The 13,042-nt window shown below is 43.0% G+C and overlaps 1 protein-coding gene across 24 annotated transcripts in view; it reads right to left on the reverse strand.

The window, feature by feature from the left end:
• Window positions 1-8,259, reverse strand: part of Tm1 (tropomyosin 1) — a 55,029-nt gene extending 46,770 nt beyond the window's left edge. For 11 of the 24 annotated variants that reach the window (XM_076423534.1, XM_076423531.1, XM_076423528.1 and 8 more), the window contains exons 1-3: window positions 8,098-8,259; window positions 3,454-3,616; window positions 2,488-2,613 (exon numbers count right to left, since the gene is read on the reverse strand). In XM_076423534.1, the coding sequence (XP_076279649.1) occupies window positions 2,488-2,613; window positions 3,454-3,567 (240 nt within the window). In that variant the 5' untranslated portion in view covers window positions 3,568-3,616; window positions 8,098-8,259. Of the gene's footprint in view, window positions 1-4; window positions 2,372-2,487; window positions 2,614-3,453; window positions 3,617-8,093 lie in introns of those variants that run through there. The other 13 variants (XM_076423516.1, XM_076423524.1, XM_076423529.1 and 10 more) reach the window with 12 other exon arrangements.
• Window positions 8,260-13,042: the final 4,783 nt, after the last annotated feature.

Below are 13,042 nucleotides of genomic sequence, written 5' to 3' on the forward strand. Positions count from 1 at the left end.
TGACCCGTTTCAGCTGGTTGCCCATAGTGTTCTGCAGTTCGTTCTTAATCAGCCGGAACTTAATCATGGTTTCGCTGGAGAATATGGAGGAGCCGAATGCTAATCCAGGATAATCAGCGCATCTCTTTCTACGTCTCGCTTCCTTCTCAGCTTGGACTTCGGCTCTCTCGCTGGGACATCTGAGCTTGGCAAGTTCAACCAGTTCGGGATCCTCGTCGTCATCCGAGTTCCCATCGCCGCGAGCCCTCGCGACCGCGTGCTCAGGCTCCGGCGATGTTTCTTTGCTTCTTCGTTCGCGAAGCTCGTCATCGGACGTGTCTTTGCCATGTGGTCTGGCACGGGAGGACGCTTCCAAGTACGCCTCCAAGCTGTCGTAGTTGTGATCGTCGTGTTTCTTTCGTTGGGAGGACCGGTTGGCAGAAGGAGGATGTGGATGATGTTCTCGTCGTTCGTCTTGGACATCCGGGCTACACTGCGCGAGCCTTTGTCGGATGTCCGTTGTCGTCGTTACGTTATCCTTCGACGTTGTCTCTTTGGTGATCGTTGGTACCGTGGCCGTGTTTCGGTGCCACCTCGCGCCGACGGTCGCCGCTCGTGTCACCAGGATGTTCGAGTCCTTGTTCTCGGTGACACAGCTCTTCTCGTCGAGCCTGACCGGTGTCGACGAAGAGGACGTCTCCTCGACATCGGTCGTTGTGTTTGTAACTGTGCCAGCAGGGCCACACTGCGCGGGTCCTCTGCTGGAGGCGTCGAGACGTCGGCGCGTAGCGTATCGCGGATGATGCTGATGACCGCGACGTCTCGTGGTCGACGCAAGAGCTGGCTCCATACCACGTTATCCAACTGCCAACCCTTTTCCAACCCCTGTCCTTGCACCGTGCTGTCGTGTTATTCTTTCGCTCTCAACGTGCCACACGCACCACTGTTACTACCACCGCACAAGGCACACCGCCATCTTGTCTGTCACTGTTCGTAACACGTTTCTCACCGCGCCACGCATACGTCCTTCTATCTCTGTTCGCGCCTCCCTCTCCCTCCCACCACCTCCGTCGCTCTATCTATGTGTCTCTTTCTTGTGCGCTTCTGTCACCCCCCTCCCTTTTTCTCTCGTTCAGTGTGGAACGCACACGCACAACGCGCGCCTCGCGGATAGAAACATGCACGAGAGCACACACGTTGCTCCTCCGCTCTCTGCACCGTCCTACTCTGATTTCTATCCCTCTCTTTCTCTCTTTCTCTCTCGAATGATTCTATCCAAGGAACCAGGTTACCCCCTCCACCCGCGCCACCAATTACAAATCTTTCGCGAGCGCCACACGAAACGGCGGCCACGCGTACTAACGCTCGACTGGACACCTCCACTTCGCCCGCGAACCTGAAATCTTTGTACGCGCACACCCGCGACTGCGCGCCACCGCAGCGACATCTACCAATCGGAACACGTCACCCGCGTCGTCGGTAACAACGCGTCACGGGTAACCGGACAGCTTCCCGCGCTTGGTGTGTTTCAATTTGAAATTAGACACCGTATTGTAGGACAACTAGCGTCCTCCCGTTGGAAGATTGCGTAAAGAATGTGCAACTATGTTTGCGTGTGTACGTGGTCTCTTTGAATTCACTTATTCTGAAGATTGAGTGCTGTACGCACGGTATGTTCTACTACGATAATCAATTAGAAATTGATTTAAGTCTGGATAAACCACTTTTGAAAGAGATCTTCTGGGGAAGTATGTACTGGGTTTCTGTTTAGAGAAATTTTAAATTGTAAGACACTCTTTTTTAACTCGCATCTGACTTGAAACCTATCATGGCGTTGTAGAGGACTAAAATGCTTCCTGCTTGACCAACGTCCACAGACTCATAGTGAAGAACCACTGTTTCAACGTTGAACGTTCAGTATGAAATTGGTGTTTAATCTTTTGGTACCTAACCCTTTGAACTCGAAGCAATTTTAATTCCGAAAACAAGACATATCTTTCAACCTAGAAGTTTCTATTCCATATAATCTTTGTCTGTTCTCTCATACGAAATTTGAATTTTTAGCAATTTCTGGAGTACAGAAAAATTGAATAATTTAAAAACTGCTTCAAATAATGATATGGCAATTTAGACTGGCTCCTCACAGCTGCCATTCGAGGGCAAAGGGTTAACCCCACCCTTTCATGTTGCATTTAGTACAGTCTTTAATGTCACAGACTTGTTTTTCAAGGTTTTCAAGTTTTACACTGAAATTTTCGATTTCTGAGGAACATTTATTGAACAATTTGTCCATTGCGAATGGACTGCAAGAGTTTATCCATTTTCAATCTCATACACTGATGTCTGTATAAAAACGACATTTTATTTTTTAAGTAATGTTTAATGAAAATGTTCATTCTGCAGACTCCATAGGATACTTCACAAATGCATAAACTTCTGCAGTCTACGTACAAATCATTATCGACTATTGATCGCAGTCGATTTTTTAGTAATTGTTTTTCTACTCACGTTTTGCAGAGCCTTGTCCTTCTCCTCCAGTTTAGCATTGACCTGCATGAGGGCTTCCTGGGTCTGGTCAAGTTCATTTTCAATGGTCTGGATCTTCTTTTGCAGAGCACGCGCCTCTTCCTCAGCCTTTCCAATAACAACAAACGCTCGAATCAATCATCCCTTCACTTAATTGTACATTACAAAGTAAGTAACCATCTGAACGCGTGGCATACAAGAATACAACACGGTGAATAATGTAGTAAACCGAAGAATGCGAAACTTCCAGATCTATAATTGAAATTCTTGAACCACTGCCAAATATATATTGCATTTTTACTACGGCGCGATTATTTCATCGCTATTTTCGTCTGGTGGAAATGTAAACAGGCTGTTTCGGAAATATGGTATATATCAAATTACTCTTTTTTATTTATATCACAGTCTAGCCTCCAGCAATTTTTTAGCGAAGACACTAAATTTCTTTACCGATCAAGCCCAAACTTTAGTCATTTTTTAGCAAAGAAGCTAAACCGGCTTAGAGTAAAGTCATTTCTGAGTTAAGAAGCTGAACGATAAATCAATTTACACTGCGCCCTAAACTTCGTCAAATTCTTAATCAGGCTTAAAGTTGAGTCATTTTTAGCGAAGAAGCTGAATGATAAGTCGATTTATACCACGCCCTGAACTTTGCCAAATTCTTAATCTATCAAGCCCAAACTTAATTCGTTTTTGAGCAAAGAAACTGAACGATAAATAAATTTACACCGCGCCCTAAACTTCATCAAATTCTTAACCGATCAGACTGAAAGTTAAGTCATCTTTTAGCGAAGAAGCTGAACGATAAATCAGTTTATACCGCGCCCTAAACTTCGTCAAATTCTTAATCCATGAAGCCCAAACGTAGTTAAAGTTAGTCAGGCTTAAAGTTAAGTGATTTTTCATCGAATTTGCTGAAAGATGCATCAATTTCTGCCAGCTGTTTACCTTCTCGGCCCTGGCATTGGCGTCTCGAGCCTGCTGTTCGCAGAGCAACGCGCGGTCCATCGCGTTGTCCTTCTCCAGCTTCATTCCCTGCATCTTCTTCTTGATCGCGTCCATGGCGGCGGTGTTGTTTCGCTACTCGTTCACGAGAAAAAAAGGGGGATATCTGGAAAAATGATGAAGATATCGGTCCGTTAGTTTCTCATGCGCTAGTCTACAGCAAAATTGTACATTTTAATGATCGCCTGGAGGATCGATTCCCAAGACGGAATCCCACCTCGTCAGCGCGCGGCGTTCGTCGCTTTAGCACCCGGTGATTTCAACGACCGTGAGACAATATCACGGGCTCGCAATTAACGGCGACTCGTCTTAATTGCTCTCTTTAGTTCCTCGTTTCCCTGTCCGTCTGTCTACTTTCCGCGGTAGCGGGATAATTGCCGTGGAAATTCTGGGACCGGCCGAGATTCGCTTTGCCGTTCGCCTGCGAGGCAACCGCGGACAGCGTGCATCGAAGTATAATTAGCGAACGACCGGATATCCTATTTATAGAGGCAGGTTCTTGCTCAAGAAGGCCCGGGCCTCTGTACCGTGTCCGTGTGTATGTGTACATATGAAATCGAACATCTTTCTTCGGGGCTACGCGAGCTTTCGTTCTTCTTTTTCTTCTTCTTCCTCGCGAAAGTGACGTCAGCCGCTCAGGTATGCGATCCTCCAGGACGAACACCGGCTCGGATCGAGAGGATCCTCCGCCGGCTCCGTTCGCATTTTATGCGCTCGTTCCTCTCTCTTTCCCTCTCCCTCTCTCTCGCTCTCTTTCTCTCTCCCTCCGAGCTGAGCAGAGCCGCGGTGAAACGTCGCGAACCAGAACAGGGAGCTTCGCTGGGACCAACGGGTTAATTCTCTTCGCGGAAACATTCCTCGAGCTCGCCCTTTCCGAACCCTTTACGACAAGGAATTTCGCACCGTTCCCGATAATTGTCCTCATAATTATGAAAGTGGTATAAGTCATGTATTCCTTGTTTCGGGATGTCTAAAGGAAACGGATATTAACACTAAATGAATTCCATATAATGTTGAAATGACAAGCACTATCTAACATTTTTGACAATATTGTAAAGATTATTGTAAAGATTGAATTCAGATTATATTGTAAAGTTTGAAGTCTGATTATACTGTTAAGATTGAATTCATTTAGCTTAAAATAACGTGATGTGAAAAAACTGATATAATGATTGAAAGTTGAATGTGAATTTACATTTAAATAGAATGATTGAGTGTTGAATTTCGGTTTAAATTGGGTTGCTTTTCTCAGAAAAGTATGCCTTGCTCCCAGAAAGTTTGGAATGTCTCTACCAGGGGGTTTAAATATGGTTTTGCTTGGAATGGTTGGTCGCGAACGTGAATCCGATCATTTCGCGGGTCGACTCTTCATCAACAGGGAATTTCGCACCACCCCTGATAACAACGTTGATCTCAGGAAGTTTGGAATGTTTCTACCGGGGATTCAAATGGTTTTATTTAGGACTGGTTGGACACATTCGCCAAGGAGCAACGGCAGGTCCGTTTTGCGAGGGTTCTACCGCAAAACGAGCAAGATGCTATAATTTAATTCTCGCTGGTCAACTAAGCAGACACTGGAGACTCTGGAATTCCTCGTTTGATGAGAAGCTATCACTTTTTCCGAATTTTCAATTAATTTCGCTAATAATTCTTCACAGTCGAAAGTAAGTAATCGAGGAACACGTTGGCTACTGAAATTTTTCGGTATGTCTAACAGTTTAATTGTAAATTAACAAGTTGTCAAGAATTATATTAAAATAATAAACTTCCTTTTGTTTTGGGAAGATGTAATACTATCTTGCGGATGATACTATAGACTTTATGGGAGGGTTGGTCACCGACCATTGAATCTACGCCATTGCAAGGTATCGTAGATTCCTGTAGCCGCGTCATTGGTATCCATGTGAGCGAATGTGCGCGGTTCCGAGCTCGCTGGTAATCAGAGATGCTGGGTAAGCAGTAAGGGAGAGGAAAACGGACTTCCAGTGCGATTGTACGGACCCGGAATCCTAGAAGCGATGATCTCACTATTGATCCTAAGTCTTCATTTCAACTCTACAAAGAGAAACTCTGGAAGATCCTTTAAAATCAGTGATGATCATCAATAACATTTCAAAAGAACTCAAACATAGTCCAAGATGCAGGTCACGAGTACCTCCCACAAATTCTGAATGATGTCTAGGAAATGGGACACCGCAGGAGGTTAAAGATAAATGGGTCCAAAATGGAGGTCACGCGTAATCCCATATCTTGAAGTCGGAAATAAAATAAAATTTTTTGAAGGTCCTTTAAGATCGATTCCATTTCATCAAGACCAATCCTCTTTCTTCAGTGTCGTTTATGTTTTTCAAAAATTTAATTTCAAAAGGAGAAGTTTTCAGGATTTTTATGTTTAGAGATTAGATTATTAAGGAAAGGAACAAACATCTGCTAGCCTTATACAATTTTAATAATAATCGATGAAGCTTCAGGTCAAGAAGAAAAGTCGTTTTTCTCTATTGGTCTTCCTTTTCAGAAATTTCATTTCGAAGAAATCTTCAAGATTTGTAAGTTCAGAGATGAAATTATTCAGGAAAGAGACAAATGTCTACTAGCCTTTCACAACTGACGTAGACAATTAAACTAATAATTGATGAAGCTTCAAGATCAGAGGGAAACTCGCTTTTCTCGAGGAACAAAATGTTGATTGAGCGTCAAAGTGTGTCGGACCAAGATGGAGGTCAAAGTCCCTTATTCCTCGAAGTGGGAGACAAGATTCCGAGCATGTTGCGTGTAGGATCGACAGCGTTCGATCGTGAGTTCGAAATAGCGTAACATGAAAAATAAGCGTACGCGGTGGCTCCGAAAAGCTTGCGTATCGCGCGAGAGGGTTATTTTTACTCGCGAGAGAGGAGAGGGTGGAATAGTGGCTCTGCCGTCGAACCTTTTCGGGTTAGAGCTTCGTTCCTGCGTGCGGATTGGTGTCTAGTTACGCCTTCCTCAACAATTCCACAATCATTCCTATCGCAAAAATCTTCTATACACGAACATTCACGATGTTTGAATCGTCGAAAATCCAAATTTCGACGGTCTCTCTAAATTCAATAATAAGAAGACAAATGGAACGTTCGAGTAGATTTTGCACTGGCATCGCGACGGTTTTAAAAATAGTATAGCACTTTGTAACCAGATAAGATCTATTCTAGTATCTATCGCCAGCTCCGATTAAAACGTCTGTTGTGCTTTGTTCATCGCTGTTTCGCGGTGGTCGAAAGCGCAACGTTTGCACCGGTGCGCATTCTTTCGCGAATCGGTTATCAGCTCGCATCCGGACAATGGTGTCGGCCGCGGTCGTTCGCAGAAATTCCTGGCCGCGTCGAAAGGAGATCGGTGCAGTCCGGACAATGTTGTCACACGGTTACGAACCAGTAATGCCTGAAATTTTTCATGAGTCACAGTCCTCGACGAACTCGTGTCGCATTTAAACCCGATGCTCAAAATTCGCAATCGAGAAACGATGATCCCGAGACGGGAGCAAAACATTCCACAATACTACACTATCATTGGTTCTCGCTAGAAATAGACACATCTCTAGAGGTCTCCAAAATGTTACTTAGATTCCTCTAGAAGACTCTACGGATCTCTACGTCTCACTAGAACGGTATCTGTATTGACAAAATTACTAGGACATCTCTAGCAAGAAGCTCCTCCAGAAGATCGATGCTGAAGAGAGATCTCTTGGTACCTGGGGAGCCGAATGTTACTTAGATTCCTCTAGAAGACCGAGTCACTGAAGATCGATGCTGGGCGAACGAAGATCTCTACAGATCTGTACGTCTCACTAGAGCGGTATCTCAAGAAGATCGATGGTGAAGAAAGATCTCTATCACGTCTCTCCAGAATAGTACCTGGGAGCCGAATGTTACTTAGACTCCTCTAGAAGATTGCTGAAGATCGATGCTGGGCGAACGAAGATCTCTACGTCTCACTAGAGCGGTATCTGTACGTTTCACTAGAGGCAAAGTTACTAGGACATCTCTAGCAAGAAGCTCCTCAAGAAGATCGATGCTGAAGAAAGATCTCTATCACGTCTCTCTAGAATGGTACCTGGGGAGCCGAATGTTACTTGGACTCCTCTAGAAGACCGAGTCCCTGAAGATCGATGCTGGGTAAACGAAGATCTCTACAGATCTCTATCACGTCTCTCTAGAATGGTACATGGGAGTCGAATATTACATAGACTCCTCTAGAAGACCGAGTCCGTGCAGATCGATGTTGAATGAACGAAGACCTCTACGTCTCACTAGAGCGGTGCTGAAGAAAGACCTCTACCGCGTCTCTCTAAAATGGTACCTGCGGGGCCGAACGTTATTTAGACTGCTCCAGGAAGAATCTCCTCTAGAAGACCCCCAAATCCTCAAAAATTGGGATGCTGGTAGATCTCTCACTTTCGTGGCCACAACTGCGAGAAGCATGTCCTCACGTCACTTTCCTTCACTCACTCCTGAAGAACCCGCTCGCGCGTTCAATGGGGGAGGAACGGTTGAGGAATCGTGGGACCAAGAAGAGGAGGATCAGAAAGATAGTTAGATGCACATGCTTACTCACGGGGCAAGTGCTCAGGTTCGTTCGTCGTCCGGGATGCGTCTGACTCGCAGGCTAAGTCTCGACTGGCCGCTGAAAGCCACGGCTACACACGGCTCTCGGGGCTCCCACCTTTTTCTCGCGGGGCTGCTCCTCTGCTCTTCGTGATCGTAAAAGACGAGGATGACGTCGTCCCTCGCGAGAGAACGCGATCCTCTTTCTCTCTCCTTCTCTCTCTCCGGTTTGGTCCCCCCCCCCCGACAAACCCCTCGCCCACGATTTTCCTACGTACGGGCCTGTGAAAACGTACACCGCCGCGGAATTTATCTTTAGAATCGGCGACACGGGCTCGCCGCGGGCCCACCGAGCCGCCTCGTCTTCAGGACTCTATTTTTTGATGATGGCCTGGAGAGGCCAACGCGGTGCTCTCTCGCGAAACTGGAGACACGTAGGGTCCTGTAGAGATCATTGTAATTAATAGACAGCGGATTTTTATGCAAAGTAAAAATTTTGTACCTGAATTGCAACAAACCGAAGCGAGGTAGCAATCTATTTTCATCGTTGATACGTTTATTAGGTTGAAAATAATATAACAGTATTTTGAAATTCTTCTAATCTCTACACTGTTTTAAATTGCACTGTCTCGTTCTTGTCATAAATGCATAAAATCCGCTGTCTAGTAATTAGCTTTATTGAAAGAGAGAGAGAGACTGCGGATTTTATCGCATCCGTCAAACTGTGAAAATATTGAATGAATTTAATTTGATGATTTGATAATCGATCGTTTATCAGAATTCGTGCAAACGAAATTACACAGTGCTTTCAAATTAATAAAAATATTTCGAGTCGTCACTGGTACCTTTACCCTAGCAGGATCAGAAACACAGAAACAATGGCTTCCGATGATGCGAGACCAGGCTCTTCGGGGTGCGTCGATGTTCGAGCGGCTTTTATGGGCTGATCCTCCAAGCGATACACGAGGTAAGGGATGCGGAATGCTCTTCGGCAAACAGGATCCGAGAGGAGGAAAATAGAGGATCTTCATGGAGATACCGAGATCGGATGCTGGCGGAGTCTACAGTGACGTTAACCCTTTCCAGGTGATCTTTATGCAAAATATACATTTTCTACCTGAATTGCAACAAACTGGAGTGAAATAGAAATTGATTTTCTCTCTTAATACGTTCAATAGGTTGAAAATGATATAAAAGTATTGTTAAATTCGTGTCTAATGTTTTTATACCTACTCATTTTTGTTATAAATGCATAAAATCCGCTGTCTAACGATTAGACAGCGATCTTTATGCAAAATAAAAATGTTCTGCCTAAGTGGCAACATACTGGAATGAAATAGAAAATTATTTTCTTTCTTAACATGTTTAATAGATTGAAAATAATATAACAATATGTTTCAATTCTTCTAATGTTTCTATTGCTTCAAATTAGACTTACTCATTTTTGTTATACATGCATACAATCCGCTGTCTAATGATCAAACACATTACCTGCTATTAGTTGATAATTTTTGAAAGTGTATGGCTAAAATACATGGTCGATCAAACAATTTCAATCGCACAGAAAACATTTCTCGTAAATGGAACGTCCTGAACATCGGAACACAAAAATTCTGATAACAATGCTATCAATTGCAATAGGCTGCTCGATTGTGTTCGATGACTTCAGTGATAAGGGTTACAGCAAAATAACGACAGGAAAGTTTCGATGCTTCTATCTCTGCGCTATCGTAGATGAATTCACTGTATGCATATCGAGCAGAATAGTAAAAGTGGATCCAGACTGGCCGGGATCGAGTATCGAATCTAGGATACTGCAATTCGATAGGGAAAGTGAATAGTTTCGCGCGTCGCGTCCGAGGAAAAAGATCCATCCGAGATCTCGCCGGTTGATTCCTTGATCTAGTTCCCGGCAAAGTCAAAGTCACGCGGACTTGCAAGGTTGCCGTGCACTTATCGGGCGAATGATTATCTTGCGCATGCACCAGCATCCTAACAATCGCTAAAGCGACTAATGACACGTTAGACCTGGTACCGACTCATAAATAAATTACAACTAAATGGCGCGAGAGTTTCGTGCGGGGACAAGATCCATCATAATTAATGGTCTAGAAAAGGCTAAGCTGGTGATTCACGGTAAAAGGTCGCCGCGATACCTTTCAGATCAAATTGTTTTACAGAAAACAACAAAGTAGACATTTTCTGCTTCTTTTGAATTGTTCAAGGTACCTGGATTGCGTGATACAAAATTAAATTAAAATTAAGTTTAAGACTAAACCGTCGGTCAAATGAAATCCAATTTTTTACCATTTAGAATAAGTTTTATGATATTTTGTTCTATGATCTCTCTTGCAATTTTTTATTAGTTTCTAGTTCCAGTTTTCTATTATCAAAAAATTGAGTTATACGACTTTTCACGACTTTATTCGAAATGAAATTTGCACCGCATACAAAACGTTGAAGAAAGCGAAAAAATCGTAATTCGATGGTACATCCTTTCCTTAAACAGCACACAACTTTTTCTTTAAAATTTATGATTAATAGTATGTAACAATTATTGAAATTATGATGATGCATATATTAAATTAAAAATCACAGATAATCTATATAAATTTTATGATGTCATTTTTATTACGGCTATTTACTTTATAATAGCTGGCAACTCATGCCAGCCATTTTTAGAGCTCGCTAGATTTAGTGTTAATGCTTATTTTATGCTTGGTCAATGTACTGCAGATTTGCTGCATTTCTGACAAAAGTGAGCAAGTGAAATTTAACAATCAACAATTGTTTCGATCTTCCCACAGTCTCGAATTAACCAACCCAATTTTGCGGTGAACCAGGAAGTGTGTCTATCAAACTAGGCGAAATGGCCGCGCGAAAACGAACGACGAACGTGTCCAGCAGGAAAGTCCTAATATTAGGCAGTGGTAATTCTGGCATTGGGGTTATAGGCACCTCACTCGATCTCCTTGAGTCAACTCGTGTCATGGTCAATTCGCAATGAGTCGGACAACGCTTTTAGCCTGGCAGTTGCGCAATTATTCCGCGATTTATCAAATAATTCGAGCGTCTTCCTTCTTGCGATGATCCTTTGAAACACTGCTTCAAATCCTTCAATTCAAACAATCATTCTCCCCAATACCGTTGTAATGCGCCGATCTTTGATGCAGAAACGATAACCAACTCGTTTGCAGTCTCCACTTGCTCGAGGAGAGCAATAAAATTTTCGCGCGCCGCAATTTGTCGGCTGCATGAAGTCCTTTGCGTAAGATCGGTCGTCGCCACATCCTATACGTTCATCGGGTCCGATTCACAACCATAAAAGGAAAAAGTAGGTAAGGGTCCCTGCGCAGCCTTGACTCATATATACCCGCCTGTTTAAGTACCGGACTGGTCGGCGCGCGTCGCGTCTACGAGCACACGCTTTTTAAATACCGATCACCGGCCAACAGTCAAATGAATATGATGCGTGTTCATGATGATCGACGCCAGTGAACACCGGTCTAGTCAGCCATCGGAAACTAGAACGAACCCGAGCAGGATTTCGCTATCTGCGATCTTCGCTCCTCAACAGTGAAACGTTGCTACACGGACAGCTACTTTCGCGGAAGTATTTATTAATTACGTCGATCTTGCTTTTCGAAAATCAATTAGCGGCTCCTACAAACCTCGATGTGCCCAAGACGAACAGGAAAGTCGATTTTGTCCATTGTTTTCGGTTCTGTCTTAAGAATTGTAAGTTTAGTGATTAAATTATTCAGGAAAGGAACAAATGTCTGCTAGACTTCTATAATTGACGTAGACAATTTTTATAATAATTGATACAGCTTGAAATGGCAAGAAGGAAAGTCATTTTCTCCATTGGTTCTTCTGTTTTAGAAATTTATTTTCTTTGTTTTCAAGATTTTTAAGATCAGAAGGGAAGCAAGAAGGAAAGTCGATTTTGTCCATCGGTTTTTCGTTTTCAGAAATTTAATCTCGTAGAAGTCTTCAAGATATTTAAGTTTAGAGATGAAACTATTCATAAAAGGAACAAATAACTTAGGCTTTTACAAGTGACGTAGACAATTTTTATAATTGATGAAGCTTGGAGACCAAAAGGAAAGTCGTTTTTCTCTATTGGTTCTCCTGTTTCAGTTTAATTTCGAAGTCTTCAAGATTTTTAAGATTAGAAATTAAATTATTCATAAAAGAGGGCAAATGGCTGGCTACTTGGCCTTTTACAATTGACGTAGACAATTTTTTATAATAATTGATGAAGCTGGAGACCAGAAGGAAAGTCTTTTTCTTCATTAGTTCTTTTTGTTCAAATGTCTTCTAGGTTCTAACCTTTTACGATTGACATAGACAATTTTAATTTTGTGTTTAATCCTGTTCGTAATAATTGACGAAGCTCGGAGACAAGAGAGAAAGCCTCGTTTTAAGGCTTTGCGCAACGATTATCGATTGTTCGAAAGTAAAAAACTGATTTGCATACGGCCGACCTAATATTTCGGCGTTCCCGCAATTAGCAAGGCAGACATCCTTGGGCAATTAGGCTGCTTATTATAACACTGTCCGTCATTATATCGCTGTGCACACTGTTGCATATATGTACGCGAGTGTCCTTAGTTAGTACTTACCTTATGCAGGATATATTGCACCGGCGAGGTCGGACCACCTTCTGTCCTAATTCTCTTTATCGACATGAGGCTTTATAAGTAAGCTGAGTCACCTTCTCGTTAGCCGCCCCTACTTTGTCATACAATTTCATTTCTTCTCTAGAATTTACACGTTCGCGTCAATAACTTCAATGATCAATTATCCCAACCGAAAAGGAAGAATTAAATGTGTATCGACAAGGTTCTTTGAAACTATACATGGATCTTCAGCAATCCTCGACTATAGACCATGCAAAAGTATTTTTATCCCATCTTTCCTGGTCGCAGCATCCTTATCCAGCGGATTGAACA

Source organism: Lasioglossum baleicum, chromosome 5, assembly GCF_051020765.1.
Source record: "Lasioglossum baleicum chromosome 5, iyLasBale1, whole genome shotgun sequence".
In the NCBI taxonomy this organism is placed as follows: Eukaryota; Metazoa; Arthropoda; class Insecta; order Hymenoptera; family Halictidae; genus Lasioglossum; species Lasioglossum baleicum.